This window comes from Macaca nemestrina, chromosome 16 (genome assembly GCF_043159975.1).
Source record: "Macaca nemestrina isolate mMacNem1 chromosome 16, mMacNem.hap1, whole genome shotgun sequence".
NCBI classification, from domain to species: domain Eukaryota; kingdom Metazoa; phylum Chordata; class Mammalia; order Primates; family Cercopithecidae; genus Macaca; species Macaca nemestrina.
Genome location: NC_092140.1, coordinates 76,382,443 through 76,398,782, shown reverse-complemented (window position 1 = coordinate 76,398,782; position 16,340 = coordinate 76,382,443). Strand labels below are relative to the sequence as shown.

Here is a 16,340-nt window from a genome sequence, read left to right as displayed (position 1 = left end):
TTGAGCCAGGATGAGCCACGGAAAGGACTTTCACAAGGTAATGTCATCACTTAAGGCAAGGACAGGCCATTTTCACTTCTTTTGTGATGGAATATCATCAGTTAAGACAGGAGCAGGGCATTTTCACTTCTTTTGGGATTCTTCAGTTACTTCAGGCCATCTGGTTATATGTGCAAGTCACAGGGGATGCGATGCCTTGGCTTGGGCTCAGAGGCCTGACAACTAGTATCAATAATAGCTATCATTTTCTAAGGGCCTACCTTGTTCCATGTATTCTACTAAGTGTGTTATATACATTAGCTCATTAATTGAATGGCACTAATATTTCTCTGGAGGAATGCATTTAGGCTCAGAGAGGTTAAGTAACTTGCCTAAGGTTCCACAAGGAGTTGGTGGTCTGAGAATAAATGTGTACTAAAGGACTGCAGTAAACATTTTACTATTTTAGGCTAATGGAAATGAGGCAACCTGAATTTGTGAGACACACATTTTAATAAACTGTGTTTAAAGCTAAAGAGTTTACCACCTTCTCACACACTGAGTAACTTGAACTATGTATGCAAAGAACAGCTGCCTTGCAGGGGATCTTGGAAGACCTACAGATGAGCCTTATTTGCAATTAGAGTGCCACTCTTTAAACATTATTTATAATTAACATGTCAGTGATTTATAATTGAAGAAATCCTTCTAAATTATTTTTAAAAGACTAATAAACTGTTTTAAACTATTTAAATTATAATTCTTTTTATCCTTGATTTGATTACCAAACTTCAGGCCAGTTCTGTAACTGACTCTGAATTAATGGAAGTGTAAACTAACGCAGTTTAATGTAGAGGATTTGTAACCATCCCTGTGTGGCTTTCTTATTTAAAATACATCTCTTCTTGACTGGCACTGGCTGTTTGGATATCTGTAAGATTCACCCTTTGCAAGAATAGAATCAAAGCCTCTACGGAATTGGATTTAATTCTAAGAACCTGGAATTTTCCTTTGAAGTGACCCTATAAAAATATTAGCAAGTTCCTGCCTTAATATCCAACTTGTATGCCTCGCTGAGTTTTCATGAGATTCGCAGCCATCACTAGTTTTTGTCTGGAAGCTGAAATGAAAAGTTGAGAGTTGTAGTGGGCTGAGAGAACACTGCTCCGGCTTCGTGCCCCCGTGCCTGTTTTGGTCCAAATGACTCAGATACAGTACTACAGCTGTTTCAGCATTCTTGGGTTTTGTTTGCCAGCTCTATGGGAGACTAAAGCTTATATAAGTAATATAAAACCTTAGCATTTACAACATAAAGCCACCACAAGAACTCACAGACATTAAGCGTTGGTAGGATTTTATTTGGAGGAATTTTATTTTAAAATGTAATATCCTTTCCTTTCTTTGGCAAAATAGAATCAGGAGAACTTGGATGGAACTTTACTGCTTATGAAACGTCTCACCCTGTTCTTATAAAGCAAGTCTGTCACCCTTGATTGGAAAGTAATAATTCATAAGACGTAATGTTATTATCATTCCTCTGCCTGGAGTGATAGATATTCTTGAGGCTTTGTAAATAAAAAGTTTAAAATTGAATTTGCAACTCAAAAGATTGGTAAGTTCCAATGTTAGTTTCCTGCTGAGTAACTGCGGAAACAATTCCAAAGTAGCCAGTAGTGTGTTAGGAATGGCAGTTTTATTAAATGACTTGATGAAGTGCAATGGAAACACACTTTTGGTGTCTTTCTGCAACCTTTCCCTCTACAAAAATAATAGTTTTCTTATAGACACTAGTGTTTGCCTTCACTCTACTCCTTTGGTTATTCTCCCAGTTCAGGTTTTATGCAAAGCTGTTCAATAACAAGGCGAGAGTTGGTTTCATTCATAGCAGACCAATAGGGTTCTCATGTATGAACTGATTGTCTGACACTGCTTGGAGATTATTGGTTTGCATTTCACTATGTAATTTGTAGTAAAAAGTCTTAAACTATGATGAAAAATCCCTTTGGTCTAAAATAGTGTCACGGAGTATTACGTTCTTATGGCAATATGCCTTCTAGTGTCACAGATCTTCACTGAAGTCCTTGAAGGAACTGGGCCTTGCTGGAGGGAAGAGAATGACCGAGATGTGGGAAGGTTGCTCTAGCCCAATAGAAAACCAGCAAGTTCATTTAAAAAGGTATCTTTCAATTATGAAAACTGGCAGGCATCAAAGGACACTTGGCAGTTGAACTCTGCAAAAACATTTGCACTGGCGGCTGAAGAGGACCTTCTCTTTTGCTGGTTTCGTAAAAAAATGAAACATTTTGCAGTTTCACCTCAATTTCCTCTCTCCCTTTTCCACAAAAACAGAAGGTGATTTTTCAAGGTCCCTGTATCAGCATTATTTGACATCCTCCTATGGACTTGACCAAATAACTGCCCCAACCACTCATGAAGAAAATCAAAAATAGTTTGTGATTTTCACCCCTCACCCTCAATTCCCATTAAGCTAATGGCAAATTGTCTCTTTTTCCCATTTCTTTATTCCTCCCACCCCAAGGGCAAAACACTGCTGCCATAAAAATAAAAACAGTGAAATTCCAGTCTTGACTAAATTTGGGAATTCTTGCACACATGAAAAAAATCTTTGTTTCTCTTTGTGGAAATTGGCAAAGTGAAAATGGACAGCTTAGCTCTTCTCACATTGGCACTTAGATTTACTGCAGAAGTTGAATTTTTAAAAGATTGTAAACATAATTATAGGGGAAAAAGCATGGTTTATGTTTATCTCCACACCAAATGCCCTGTATGGAGATCTTTATAACCAATCTGCCGGATTCCTTCCTTTCTGGGCGAGGATGTAGCCTTGTAAGACTGGAGGCCTGTGCTCAGTGCCCCTTGCATGAAGACACTGTCTACTGTAGCTTAGCTCCTCGGGGATAACGGAGGGTAGGGAAGCCTCAGACTGCCAAGTGACTGGATGACTAAGTGCATCCTTTAACCTCTGCTATCAACAAAACCCTCATGCAAGCCGACTTTGGGGACTCTCTGCCTTATATTTGTCTCTGATATAAAATAGCTCTGGTTCATTTTATCCATACCATTCAACATGCTGAGTGGTGCAAGTCCCACTCTGTAATTTGTGTGTACATTTGTATACACATTTTCTTCTTCAGTGTTTATCCTTAACGGAATAAAACAGTTGTTCTAAATCTACAACATTTCTGCATAAGCATAGCTAAAACACTGGTGAAAAGAGGAGCTGTGACCCATTCATATTCTAAACCCCCAAATTAAATCTCTTCTTTCCTACGCTTCTCTGTTTTGTGATTTTGCTTCTAATATCCACATTAGAAAAAAAAGTTTAGCTGCCTGCTGGAGTTTTGATGAAGCTTTTGGCCCTACCTTTAAGACGTGGAGGGAAAGTCTAGCATTCTTCACGGAAATGTGCCTGTGAGGAGCATTAACTCCTGTTATACAGGGAGAATAGCTAGCTGGTAGAGGTCTCAGGGAGAAATCTTGCCTATTGCTATTGAGGAGGCCAGACCATCTTGATTTACCATTCTATGTCCCACCTCCCTTCCCACCTCTAGCCTCTCCCCTCCTGTGGTAGGAGGACTAATGGCCCCCTCAAAGCTGTCCAGGTCCCAGTCCCTAGAACCCATGAATATGTTACCTTACAAGGTAAAAGGAATTTTGCAGATGTTATTAAGTTAAGGATCTTAAAATAGGGCCATTATCCTAGATTATCCAGGGGGCCCAATGTTATCACAAAGGTACTTGTAAGAGGAATGCAGGAAGGTCGTATGGGGAGAAGGCGGTGTGACAAGAGAAGCAGAGATTGGAGGAATGTAGAATGAGCATTTCACTGGTACCACTCATTTAGAAGAAAATTAACTTTGGAAATGTAAAAGTAATGATGAAATTTCTTGCACAAGTCATATTAAGTGCAAGGGTCTCAAAATCTTTCACAATAGACTATTATAAGAACTCTTGATATTTGTGCTCATTTTCTAACTTCCAGCCTAGAAGACAATATTCTTCCCTCCTTGGAGAATTCTGAATGGTGCCTGCAGGAGTGGAGGCTGGCCTGATGTTCCTCTTTCTTATTTCCTGTTTTTCCATGTTTATTAATTGTAAGATGGCATTCCTTGTATACGGGCCATTAAGGGACTTCCAGGACCAACACCAGGAAAGTCCCAGGCAAACTGGGACAAGTTGGTCACCCCGAGTAGAAGACAGAGTGTGAGGAGAGGACTCCTGTGGGGAGCAGAGAAAAACGGTTTGAAATGGCGATTTCAGAACTTCCCCTATTTTCTATTATTTCAAGAGAAAGCTGACATTTCTGAGTCCTTCCTGACAGTAACGTAGGATATTTTTCTCTTTCAGAGTTACAGAAGATGTACCATTTTCCATGTTTTCCCTTCTTTACCTTCATGTCCAGGCTAGAGAAGCACCAGATATGTATGACAATGGGAGAGAACTCCAGGTCAGAAAGCCAGCACGCTCTTGACTAATGGAAGCCATGTGTCCCTGGCAGGAGAGGTACTTCCAGGGGCTCCATTAGATGGTCACCGCCTGTCCACAGCAGCCAGCCCCTTCATGACAGCATGCCCTCAAGAGTTTTCTAAACAGGAGCTTTCCAAAAACAACACCACAAAGTGCATCCCTCTTCTCTTAGTGATCGTCCGTGGAGTGGCCAAGGGTAGCAAGAGTATAATAACTTTTTATTTTTGGAAACAAAAAGCATGTCTACTTATTGGCAGCTAAAATGCTGGCATAGGCCAGAGAGAAAAGTTCAGATTACATGGCTTTCCAATGCCCTTGTTTATGTAAACCAACCCCCGGAGCAATGGCTTTGGCAAATCTCTCAGTAGTTGCCTTTGAGGAAATCTACCAGAAGTCTTATTCTTTTGTTTTGAAATGTGGATCCCAGTTGTAAAAAAAAGAAACAAAATGCAATAAAATAAAACAATCCTTTCAGTGACCCTGAGCTTCCCTCTGCTCCCTCTCCACTCATCTCTGCACCCTCAACACTGTGGCTCTGTGGGGGGCATGCACCCTTGACACTGTGGCCCTGTTGTTGGGGGAGTGCCCCAGACTCCATGCCAGCTTCTCCCAGCCAGGCCTGATCAGCAGGACCCAGAGCCAGTCATGAAGTCCTTTCGTTTGGAGTTGGGGTCCTGTAGAGAGTAGTCAGCTATCACCATGGTGATGTGGAGAAATCAATCTGGCTTCAGCTATGAGATAAAGGAATTGACATAGTTAAGCTCCATTTTGCCATAAAATCATACAAATTTGAATTAGAGATTATTTAGCAGAATTCAGTTGAATTCTGAGAATAAAAAGTGATTTGCTTCTGGAATGAGTGGAAAGGCCACTGAGAATCAACAGTCTGAGGTTCTAGTCTTGGCTGTGCTACTCTCCAGCCCTGTGAGCAGGGCCAGGCCCATCAGTCAGTTCTCTGCACTTCAGTTTTCTTCCCTGGTAAATGAGGTAGGTGATGTGATCTTCCCAAAAAGTTAATTTATTTGGAGTACTCAACCCATTTACTTATTCAGTTATTCAGCCTTTATTTGTACCTTCCAAGTATAAATTAAGTTTAAAAACTTTATTGATGATCTCATTACTGAATTCAACATTAATCAGCATTTATTATTTTCTAGGCACTAACAGCTGGGTATACAAAGATACTGCCTGAACCCCTTAATGGGGAAACCGTTGAGAGTAGAAAACGAATTAATCACTTATGGTATTGTCCTTCACTGTTAAATATTACCACTCTTTCTAGAGGCATTTCAGATGGCATGTCTGTCACATGCTTTCATTTCCCTTTATGCTACCTTAGACCTTTTTATGTGTATCTAATGAAATTTTTCACATTCTGGCTTGCATTGTTAGTTATTTGTATTTCTATCTAATCTGCTTTTCTCAAGTCGCGTTAACTTGAGGATAGGTGCCACATTGGGTCTCGTTTTCTGTCTTCAATGGCGACAAGCACGGTGACTGACAATAGGTGCTTAATACATATTTGTTCAATTGCATCAACCAATAGAATCCTCATTAATGGCTTTTTATTGTCTATATCCAGTTGCCTTTGTCGATGGTGTGATCTTGGTGTAACTAAGGACAAAACCCCGAGACTCCTTCAAGGTTAGGTGTTCATCTGGAAGCCAGAGAGAAAATTTTCAGAGACCTGGAGGATTTTTTTCCCTTGAAGACAGGGAAACTGACATTATTAACCTCAGAATTTTAAGAAGAGTTTCTTTTGTTAACATGAAGTATTCTGGATTATGGCATATGTATTATGACATCCCCTCCTCATGGACACCAGGAATATTCATTGCTAATGGCTCGTGGTTTAAATTTCCCTTAAAACAGCTATAAGTCTGGCTGTAGGTGAGAATTTGTTAAGGGCCACAGGATACCTTCTGGATCTCATAGCTAAGAGGTTAAGGGGAGACAGTCTTAGAAACTGCTAGGGAAACCCAGGAAACTGATATGACCTGGGCTGATATTGCACTTAGATGCAATAACTTGATATAGACTATTTTTAATGGTTTCACCTTAAGAAGTGGCAAGAACTATATACTGTTGAGTGTCATGTGTTGGAGGAAAGCCTGCAAAATAATGGTACCTACTATTTGTGGAATGCTTCCAATGTGCTAGATTCTCATTCCCTGTGTTATTCCATTGAGTCTTCACAATGATAGTGTTGGATTGGAAGGAGAGGAGGCAATCAATGCCTTACTCATTAGTAGGCGGTGGTTTATGACTAGTTGGTATAGTCAGACAATGATCTCAAACAAAAATGTGTTTGTGCAATGGTTATTGGCTCCAAGATTGTCATTCAGATGATCCAGAATATCCTTATAGTAATTTTCAGAAGCTATTGATAGAAGTAACACCTGCCCTCAACCCCAAACACTTAAATTCTGATAGAGAACTGTAGATTCCTGGGAATATGCATGTGAACTTTCATGGTTCAAACAAATCTCAGCTTGAAGCATTAGTGATGCTTGGAAATGAACTAAAGCAAGATTATCTTTAAAAATAAATATTACCAGCCTGAGACGCTCCAGTTGTGTTTGTGATAAAAACTTCTGTGCCTTTACCACTCCCTCCCAGCATGTTGTGTTGGAAATCTACCTGGGCCTAGAAGCAGGTTTTCAGCAAAGCCTCTGAAAGAGATGCCTTGGCCTGATTCAACCTTCTCCAAATGGATAGCTTTGGATTTGCTCTGAAATCAGACTTTCGGCCCAAATGTGCCATTGGAGTTGGTTTACTTTTGGCAAAGCAAGATTTCATGTTTTTCAGAAAACAGATTTAAAGAATCTTAGACAAGGGACTCAAGAGCTTTCTTGCACACCAATCAGTTCTTGCAAAATAGCATTTTAATTATTTAAGTGCAAGTGAATCAGAAACATCTGAATTAAATTTTCTTGAAAAAAAAAAATACAATTGGCTTTTGAAACCAAAGAGAGAAAGTGCTTGGTTGGCTAAAAACAATTTAGGTTTTGTGGTAACCCCAAAGTGTTTGAAAAACAATTTACATATTTGATGAGCTCAAAATGTCTCTGGATTAGGCCTTGTTCCCAGGATAAAATAGACAATAAATATAGACATTTAAAACAGGGTCATATTGGGTTCCATTTCACAGGGTCTCACATTTGGTAATCAAAAGTTGAAAAAGCTGCCCTTATTTTTTATACAGTACACTTTCAAAACCATTAACTCTTTTAAAAATTATTTAAATATTGAAAATCTCTTATGAACTAGACTTTTCATGGTGTCAAAGTAGAATAACTAGTCAAACAATTTAATAACTTTTTTATCGTTTCTTTTAGCTGAGTCTATCTTGTACAAAGGGCAAATTATTTCAGAAGTCTAAGAGTGTTTGTGTCCTCAGAGAGAGCTCTGGGACTACAACACATTCTCCCATGAAAATGAGTCATCAAGATATTTTGTGGAACTTAGATTTGGTTTTATTCATGGAAGATTCACCAAATTGGGCTGATTAGTACTTGTTCATCAATTTGTGCTATCCTTACATTTTCTTAGCAAACTCCTATTTAACCAGAAGTGTTTTCCATTTGATGGGAATAAACCCAGCCACCCAAGAGTGAATTGAGTTTCTGGCTGACCAGCAGTGAAGTTTAGGTAGAAACCAAAACTGGGAAATGACCATTGGTCACTGATCAAAAAGAACCTATCAACTGAAACTTGCCATGAACTGACAATGTGGTCAGTAATTTAATGTTGAGTAATTTAATACACTTAAAGCCAGAAGATTTGAATTTCTCTCTAAACATGTTAGTAGCAGGCAAATCATTTAGCCTCTTGCGCTGGTCTGTGAAAGCTGTTTGATTCTAGTGAATCAGAGAGAAAGAGCAACTGACACTGGATTCTCAGAGTCAAGAGAGATAGGATGCTGACAAGGTACAATTCTTCCATATTTACGTGTCAGTTTAGATTCTCTAATAATACCTTGGCTTAATCAGGTTTCTGCTACTTCTGTCAAATCCTTATAAACTATATGCAGAGTCTTTTGTTTGAAGCCTGATCTTATTTCCTTCCAGGGTCTTAAAAATAGATGGTACAATTGACCCTTAAACAACATGAGTTTGAACTGTGTGACTCCACTTATACATGGATTTTTTCAATAAATATATTGGAAAATTTCTTGGTGATTTGCAACAGCTTGAAAAAATTTGCAGACAAACTAGCCTAGAAAAAGGGGTATATCATGAATCCATAAAATATATGTAGGTACTAGTCTACTTTGTGATTTACTACCATAAAATATACACAAACCTATTATAGAAAGCTAAAATTTATTAAAACTTATGCAAAGAGACCATACATGGCATCATTTACAGTAGAAATATTTAAAAGTAATGATACAGTATCAAATCATAGCTGCATAAAATTAACTGTAGTACATGCTGTACTACTATAATAATTTTGCAGCCACCTACAGTTGCTATTGCAATGAGTTCCCCTGCTGGGAATATTCGCTTAAATGCTGTGTGATGCTAAGGAATTGTGTATCAAACTAAAAAGTGATCTCTTTGGGTTCTCCTGTACTTTATTATTATTATTATTATTATTATACTTTATGTTCTAGGGTTGTTCTATATGTGCGCAACATGCAGGTTTGTTACATATGTATACATGTGCCATGTTGGTGTGCTGCACCCATTAACTCGTCATTTACATTAGGTATATCTCCTAATGCTATCCCTGTCCACCTCCCACCCCACAACAGGCCCTGGTGTGTGATGTTCCCCTTCCTGTGTCCAAGTGTTCTCATTGTTCAATTCTCACCTACGAGTGAGAACATGCAGTGTTTGGTTTTCTGTTCTTGCAATAGGGGTTGTTTTTTTCTTCTTGTAAATTTGTTTGAGTTCTTTGTAGGTTCTGGATATTAGCCCTTCATCAGATAAGTAGATTGCAAAAATTTTCTCCCTTTCTGTAGGTTGCCTGTTCACTGTGATGGTAGTTTCTTTTGCTGTGCAGAAGCTCTTTAGTTTAATTAGATCCCATTTGTCAATTTTGGCTTTTGTTGCCATTGCTTTTGGTGTTTTAGACATGAAGTCCTTGCCCATGTCTATGTCCTAAATGGTATTGCCTAGGTTTTCTTCTAGGGTTTTTATGGTTTTAGGTCTAACATTTAAGTCTCTAATCCATCTTGAATTAGTTTTTGTATAAGGTGTAAGGAAGAGATCCAGTTTCAGCTTTCTACTTATGGCTAGTCAGGTTTCCCAGCACCATTTATTAAATAGGGAATCCTTTCCCCATTTCTTGTTTTTCTCAGGTTTGTCAAAGATCAGATGGCTGTAGGTGTGTGGTATTATTTCTGAGGGCTCTGTTCTCTTCCATTGGTCTATATCTCTGTTTTGGTACCAGTACCATGCTGTTTTGGTGACTGTAGCCTTGTAGTATAGTTTGAAGTCAGGTAGCGTGATGCCTCCAGCTTTGTTCTTTTGGCTTAGGATTGTCTTGGCAATACAGGCTCTTTTTTGGTTCCATATGAACTTTAAAGTAGTTTTTTCAAATTCCGTGAAGAAAGTCATTTTTAGCTTAATGGGGATGGCATTGAATCTATAAATTACCTTGGGCAGTATGACCATTTTCATGATGTTGATTCTTCCTATCCATGAGCATGGAATGTTCTTCCATTTGTTTGTGTCTTTTGGTTCCATATGAACTTTAAAGTAGTTTTTTCAAATTCCGTGAAGAAAGTCATTTTTAGCTTAATGGGGATGGCATTGAATCTATAAATTACCTTGGGCAGTATGACCATTTTCATGATGTTGATTCTTCCTATCCATGAGCATGGAATGTTCTTCCATTTGTTTGTGTCTTTTATTTCATTGAGCAGTGGTTTGTAGTTCTCCTTGAAGAGGTCCTTCACATTCCTTGTAAGTTGGATTCCTAGGTATTTTATTCTCTTTGAAGCAATCGTGAATGGGAGTTCACTCATAATTTGACTCTCTGTTTGTCTGTTATTGGTGTATAAGAATGCTTGTGATTTTTGCACATTGATTTTTGTATCCTGAGACTTTGCTGAAGTTGCTTATCAGCTTAAGGAGATTTGGGGCTGAGATGATTGGGTTTTCTAAATATCCAATCATGTCATCTGCAAACAGGGACAATTTGACTTCCTCTTTTCCTAGTTGAATACCCTTAATTTCTTTCTCTTGCCTGATTGCCCTGGCCAGAACTTCCAACACTATGTCGAATAGGAGTGGTGAGAGAGCATCCCTGTCTTGTGCCAATTTTCAAGGGGAATGTTTCCAGTTTTTGCCCATTCAGTATGATATTGGCTGTGGGTTTGTCATAAATAGCTCCTATTATTTTGAGATATGTTCCATCTATACCAAATTTATTGGGAGTTTTTAGCATGAAGGCTGTTGAATTTTGTCAAAGGCCTTTTCTGCATCTATTGAGACAATCATGTGTTTTGTCTTTGGTTCTGTTTATATGCTGGATTATGTTTATTAATTTGTGTATATTGAACCAGCCTTGCATCCCAGGGACGAAGCCCACTTGATCATGGTGGATAAGCTTTTTGATGTGCTGCTGGATTCTGTTTGCCAGTATTTTACTGAGGATTTTTGCATCGATGTTCATCAGGGATATTGGTGTAAAATTCTCTTTTTTGTTGTGTCTTTGCCAGGCTTTGGTATCAGGATGATGTTGGCCTCATAAAATGAGTTAGGGAGGATTCCTTCTTTTTCTATTGATTGGAATAGTTTCAGAAGTAGTAGTACCAGCTCCTCCTTGTACCTCTGGTAGAATTTGGCTGTGAATCCATCTGGTCCTGGACTTTTTTGTTGATAGACTATTAATTATTGCATCAATTTCAGAGTCTGTTATTGGTCTATTCAGGGATTCAACTTCTTCCCTGAATAGAACAATGGTTTAGTCTTGGGAGAGTGTATGTGTCCAGGAATTTATCCATTTCTTCTAGGTTTTCTAGTTTGTTTGTATAGAGGTGTTTATAGTATTCTCTGATGGTAGTTTGTATTTCTGTGGGGTTGGTGGTGATATCCCCTTTATCATTTTTTATTGCGTCTATTTGATTCTTCTCTCTTTTCTTCTTTATCAGTCTTGCTAGCAGACTATGAATTTTGTTGATCTTTTCAAAAAACCAGCTCCTGGATTCATTGATTTTTTGGAGGGTTTTTTGTGTCTCTATCTCCTTCAGTTCTGCTCTGATCTTAGTTATTTCTTGCCTTCTGCTAGCTTTTGAATGTGTTTGCTCTTGCTTCTCTAGTTCTTTCAATTGCGATGTTAGGGTGTCAATTTTAGATCTTTCCTGCTTTCTCTTGTGGGCATTTAGTGCTATAAATTTCCCTCTATGCACTTCTTTAAATGTGTCCCAGAGATTCTGGTATGTTGTATCTTTGTTCTTGTTGATTTCAAAGAACATCTTTATTTCTGCCTTCATTTCGTTATGTACCCAGTAGTCATTCAGGAGCAGGTTGTTCCGTTTCCATGTAGTTAAGCCGTTTTGATTGAGTTTCTTAATTCTGAGTTCTAGTTTGATTACACTGTGGTCTGAGAGACGGTTTGTTATAATTTCTGTTCTTTTACATTTGCTGAGGAGTGCTTTACTTCCAACTATGTGGTCAATTTTGGAATAACTGCGATGTGGTGCTGAGAAGAATGTATATTTTGTTGATTTGGGGTGGAGAGTTCTGTAGATGTCTATTAGGTCCACTTGGTGCAGAGTTGAGTTCAATTCCTGGATATCCTTGTTAACTTTCTGTCTCGTTGATTTGTCTAATGTTGACAGTGGGGTGTTGAAGTCTCCCATTATTATTGTGTGGGAGTCTAAGTCTCTTTGTAAGTCTCTAAGGACTTGCTTTATGAATCTGGGTGCTCCTGTATTGGGTGCATATATATTTAGGATAGTTAGCTCTTCTTGTTGAATTGATCCCTTTACCATTATGTAATGGCCTTCTTTGTCTCTTTTGATCTTTGTTGGTTTAAAGTCTGTCTTATCAGAGACTAGGATTGCAACCCCTGCCTTTTTTTTGTTTTCCATTTGCTTGGTAGATCTTCCTCCATCCCTTGATTTTGAGCCTGTGTGTCTCTGCATGTGAGATGGGTCTCCTGAATACAGCAAACTGATGGGTCTTGACTTTTTATCCAATTTGCCAGTGTGTGTCTTTTAATTGGGTCATTTAGCCCATTTACATTTAAGGTTAATATTGTTATGTGTGAACTTGATCCTGTCATTATGACATTAGCTGGTTATTTTTCCCATTAGTTGATGCAGTTTCTTCCTAGCATCGATGGTCTTTACATTTTGGCATGTTTTTGCAGTGACTGGTACCAGTTGTTCCTTTCCATGTTTAGTGCTTCCTTCAGGATCTCTTGTAGGGCAGGCCTGCTGGTGGCAAAATCTCTCAGCATTTTCTTGTCTGTAAAGGATTTTATTTCTCCTTCACTTATGAAACTTAGTTTGGCTGGATATGAAATTCTGGGTTGAAAATTCTTTTCTTTAAGAATGTTGAACATTGGCCGCCACTCTCTTCCGGTTTGTAGAGTTTCTGCTGAGAGATCTGCTGTCAGTCTGATGGGCTTCCCTTTGTGGGTAACCCGACCTTTCTCTCTGGCTGCCCTTAACATTTTTTCCTTCATTTCAACTTTGGTGAATCTGACAATTATGTGTCTTGGAGTTGCTCTTCTCGAGGAGTATCTTTGTGGTGTTCTCTGTATTTCCTGAATTTGAATGTTGGCCTGCCTTGCTAGGTTGGGGAAGTTCTCCTGGATAATATCCTGCAGAGTGTTTTCCAACTTGGTTCCATTCTCCCCATCACTTTCAGGTACATCAATCAGACATATATTTGGTCTTTTCACATAATCCCATATTTCTTGGAGGCTTTGTTCATTTCTTTTTACTCTTTTTTCTCTCAACTTCTCTTCTCGCTTCCTTTCATTCATTTGATCTTCAATTACTGATACCCTTTCTTCCAGTTGATCGAGTCAGTTACTGAAGCTTGTGCATTTGTCACGTAGTTCTCGTATCATGGTTTTCAGCTCTATCAGGTCATTTAAGGAATTCTCTACATTGGTTATTCTAGTTAGCCAATTGTTAAATCTTTTTTCAAGGTTTTTAGCTTCTTTGCGATGGGTTCGAACTTCCTCCTTTAGCTCAGAGACGTTTGATCGTCTGAAGCCTTGTTCTCTCAACTGATCAAAGTCATTCTCCGTCCAGCTTTGTTCTGTTGCTGGCGAGGAGCTGCAGTCCTTTGGAGGGGGAGAGATGCTCTGATTTTTAGAATTTGCAACTTTTCTGCACTGCTTTTCCCCCATCTTTGTGGTTTTATCTACCTTTGGTCTTTGATGATGGTGACGTACAGATGGGGTTTTGGTGTGGATGTCCTTTCTGTTTGTTAGTTTTCCTTCTAACAGTCAGGACCCTTAGCTGAAGGTCTGTTGGAGTTTGCTTGAGGTCCACTCCAGACCCTGTTTTCCTGGGTATCAGCAGCAGAGGCTGCAGAAGAATGAATATTGCTGAACAGCAAATGTTGCGCCTGATCATTCCTCTGGAAGCTTCGTCTCAGAGGGGTACCCGGCCATGTGAGGTGTGAGGTGTCAGTCTGCCCCTAGTGGGGGGTGTCTCCCACTTAGGCTACTTGGGGTTCAGGGACCCACTTGAGCAGGCAGTCTGTCTGTTCTCAGATCTCAAATTCCATGCTGAGAGAACCACTACTTCCTTCAAAGCTGTCAGACAGGGACATTTAAATCTGCAGAGGTTTCTTCTGCCTTTTGTTTGGCTATGCCCTGTCCCCAGAGGTGGAATCTACAAAGGCAGGCAGGCCTCCTTGAGCTGCATGGGTTCCACCCAGTTCTAGCTTCCCAGCCACTTTGTTTTCCTACTCAAGCCTCAGCAATGGTGGGTGCCTATCCCCCAGCCTCACTGCTGCCTTGCAGTTGGATCTCAGACTGCTGTGCTATCAATCAGGGAGGCTCCATGGGCATGGGGCCCTCTGAGCCAGGCACGGGTATAATCTCCTGGTGTGCCGTTTGCTAAGACCCTTGGTAAAGTGCAGTCTTAGGGTGAGAGTGACCCAATTTTCCAGGTGTTGTGTGTCACAGTTTCCCTTGGCTAGGAAAGGGAATTCCCTTCCCCTTTGTGCTTCCCGGGTGAGGCGATGCCTCACCCTGCTTCGGCTCTTCCTTGGTGGGCTATACTCACTGTCCTGCACCCACTGGCTGACAGGCCCCAGTGAGATGAACCCGGTGCCTCAGTTGGAAATGCAGAAATCACCCATCTTCTGTGTCACTCATGCTGGGAGCTGGAGGCTGGAGCCGTTCCTATTTGGCCATCTTGGGCTACAATCCTCTCCTGTACTTTTCATCATGTTTGGTACAATACAGTAAATCTTGAATCACACCATAGTGATGCTGGAAGTGCTCCCAAGAAGCAGACAAAAGTAATGACAGTACAAGAAAAAGTTGAATTGCCTGATACATACTATAGATTGAGGTCTGCAGCTGCAGTTGCCCACCATTTCAAAATAAGTAAATCCAGCGTAAGGACCATAGTAAAAAAAGAAAAGGAAATTTGTGAAACTGTTGCTGCAGTGACACAAGCAGGTGTGGAAATCTTGCACTTTTGTGAAATACGTTTAATTTTGTATTGAAAAAATGTAGCTTTAGTGTGGGTGCAGGATTGCTACAAGAAAGCCATACCTGTAGACTCTAATATGTTTAGAGAAAAAGTAATGTCATCATATGACAACTTAAAGCAAAAGGAAGGTAAAGGATCTAAAGCTGGAGAATTTAATGCCAGCAAAGGATAGTTTGATAATTTTAGGGAAAAGTTTGGCTTAAAAAATATCAAGCTAATAGAAGCAGCAATTTCTGCCAACCAAGAGACAGGAGACCAGTTCCCATATCGTATAAAGAAAATCATTGAAGAGAAAGGATATCTGCCCAAATAGGCTTTTAATGCAGACAAAAGTGCCATATTCTGGGGGAGAAAAAAGCCACAAAGGACATTTATTAGTAAGGAAAAGAAGTGAGCACCAGTATTTAAGGCCAGAAGGGTTAGGCTAACTCTACTGTTTTGTGCAAATGCAGTCAAGTTTATGACCGGGCTGCTCATATCCAGAAAGTTGCCAATCTCCAAGCCTTGAAGGGAAAAGATAAACACCAGCTGCCAGTCTTTCAGTTGTACAAGAAGAAGGCCTGGACAACTCTTTGTCTGGATTAGTTCCAACAATGCTTTGTTCCTGAAGTCAGGAAGCACCTTGCATTAAGGGAGTGCCTTTCAAAGTTCCTTTGATAATAGACAATGCCCCTGGCCACTCAGAGCCTCATGCCTTCAACATTGAAGGTGATGAGTGGTCTACTTGCCTCCAACCACAACGTCTCTAATTCAGCCTCTATATCAAGGAGTCACAGGACCTTTAAGCCTCCTTACACATGGTACCCTGTCAATACTGTGGAATAGAGCCCAAGAGAACATCCTGAAAGTCTGGAAGGATTACAATGTTGCAGATGCCATTGTTGTTATAGAAGAAGCCATGAAAGCCATCAAGCTTAAAACAATAAATCTTTGCTGGAGAAAACTGTGTCCAGATGTTGTGCATGACTTCACAGGATTTATGATGGAGCCAACCAGGGAAATCATAAAAGAGATTGTGGATAAGGCAATAAAGGTGGAAGATGAAGGGTTTCAAGATATGGATCTTGTTACTCCAGTTATCCAATTCAATAGCTAATAGACACCATACCAGAGAAATTAACAGAGGATGACTTGATGGAGATGAGTGGTTCTGAACCACTGCCGGGTGATGAGGAAGATGACCCAGAAGCAGTGCCAGAATACAAATTGACAGTTGACTGTCTGGCAGAAG

At 39.7% G+C, this 16,340-nt stretch overlaps 1 protein-coding gene across 8 annotated transcripts in view; it reads left to right on the top strand.

Moving 5' to 3' along the window:
• The window catches only part of LOC105490730 (uncharacterized), a 442,742-nt gene that overhangs the window by 208,061 nt on the left and 218,341 nt on the right, over positions 1-16,340 (top strand). For 2 of the 8 annotated variants that reach the window (XM_011756622.2, XM_011756623.2), the window contains one exon: positions 4,348-4,447. The exons of 4 other annotated variants lie outside the window; for them this stretch is intronic. In XM_011756622.2, coding sequence (XP_011754924.2) covers positions 4,348-4,447 — 100 coding nt within the window. Of the gene's footprint in view, positions 1-2,036; positions 2,484-4,347; positions 5,061-16,340 lie in introns of those variants that run through there. 2 more of the 8 variants (XR_011614786.1, XM_071081322.1) reach the window with 2 other exon arrangements.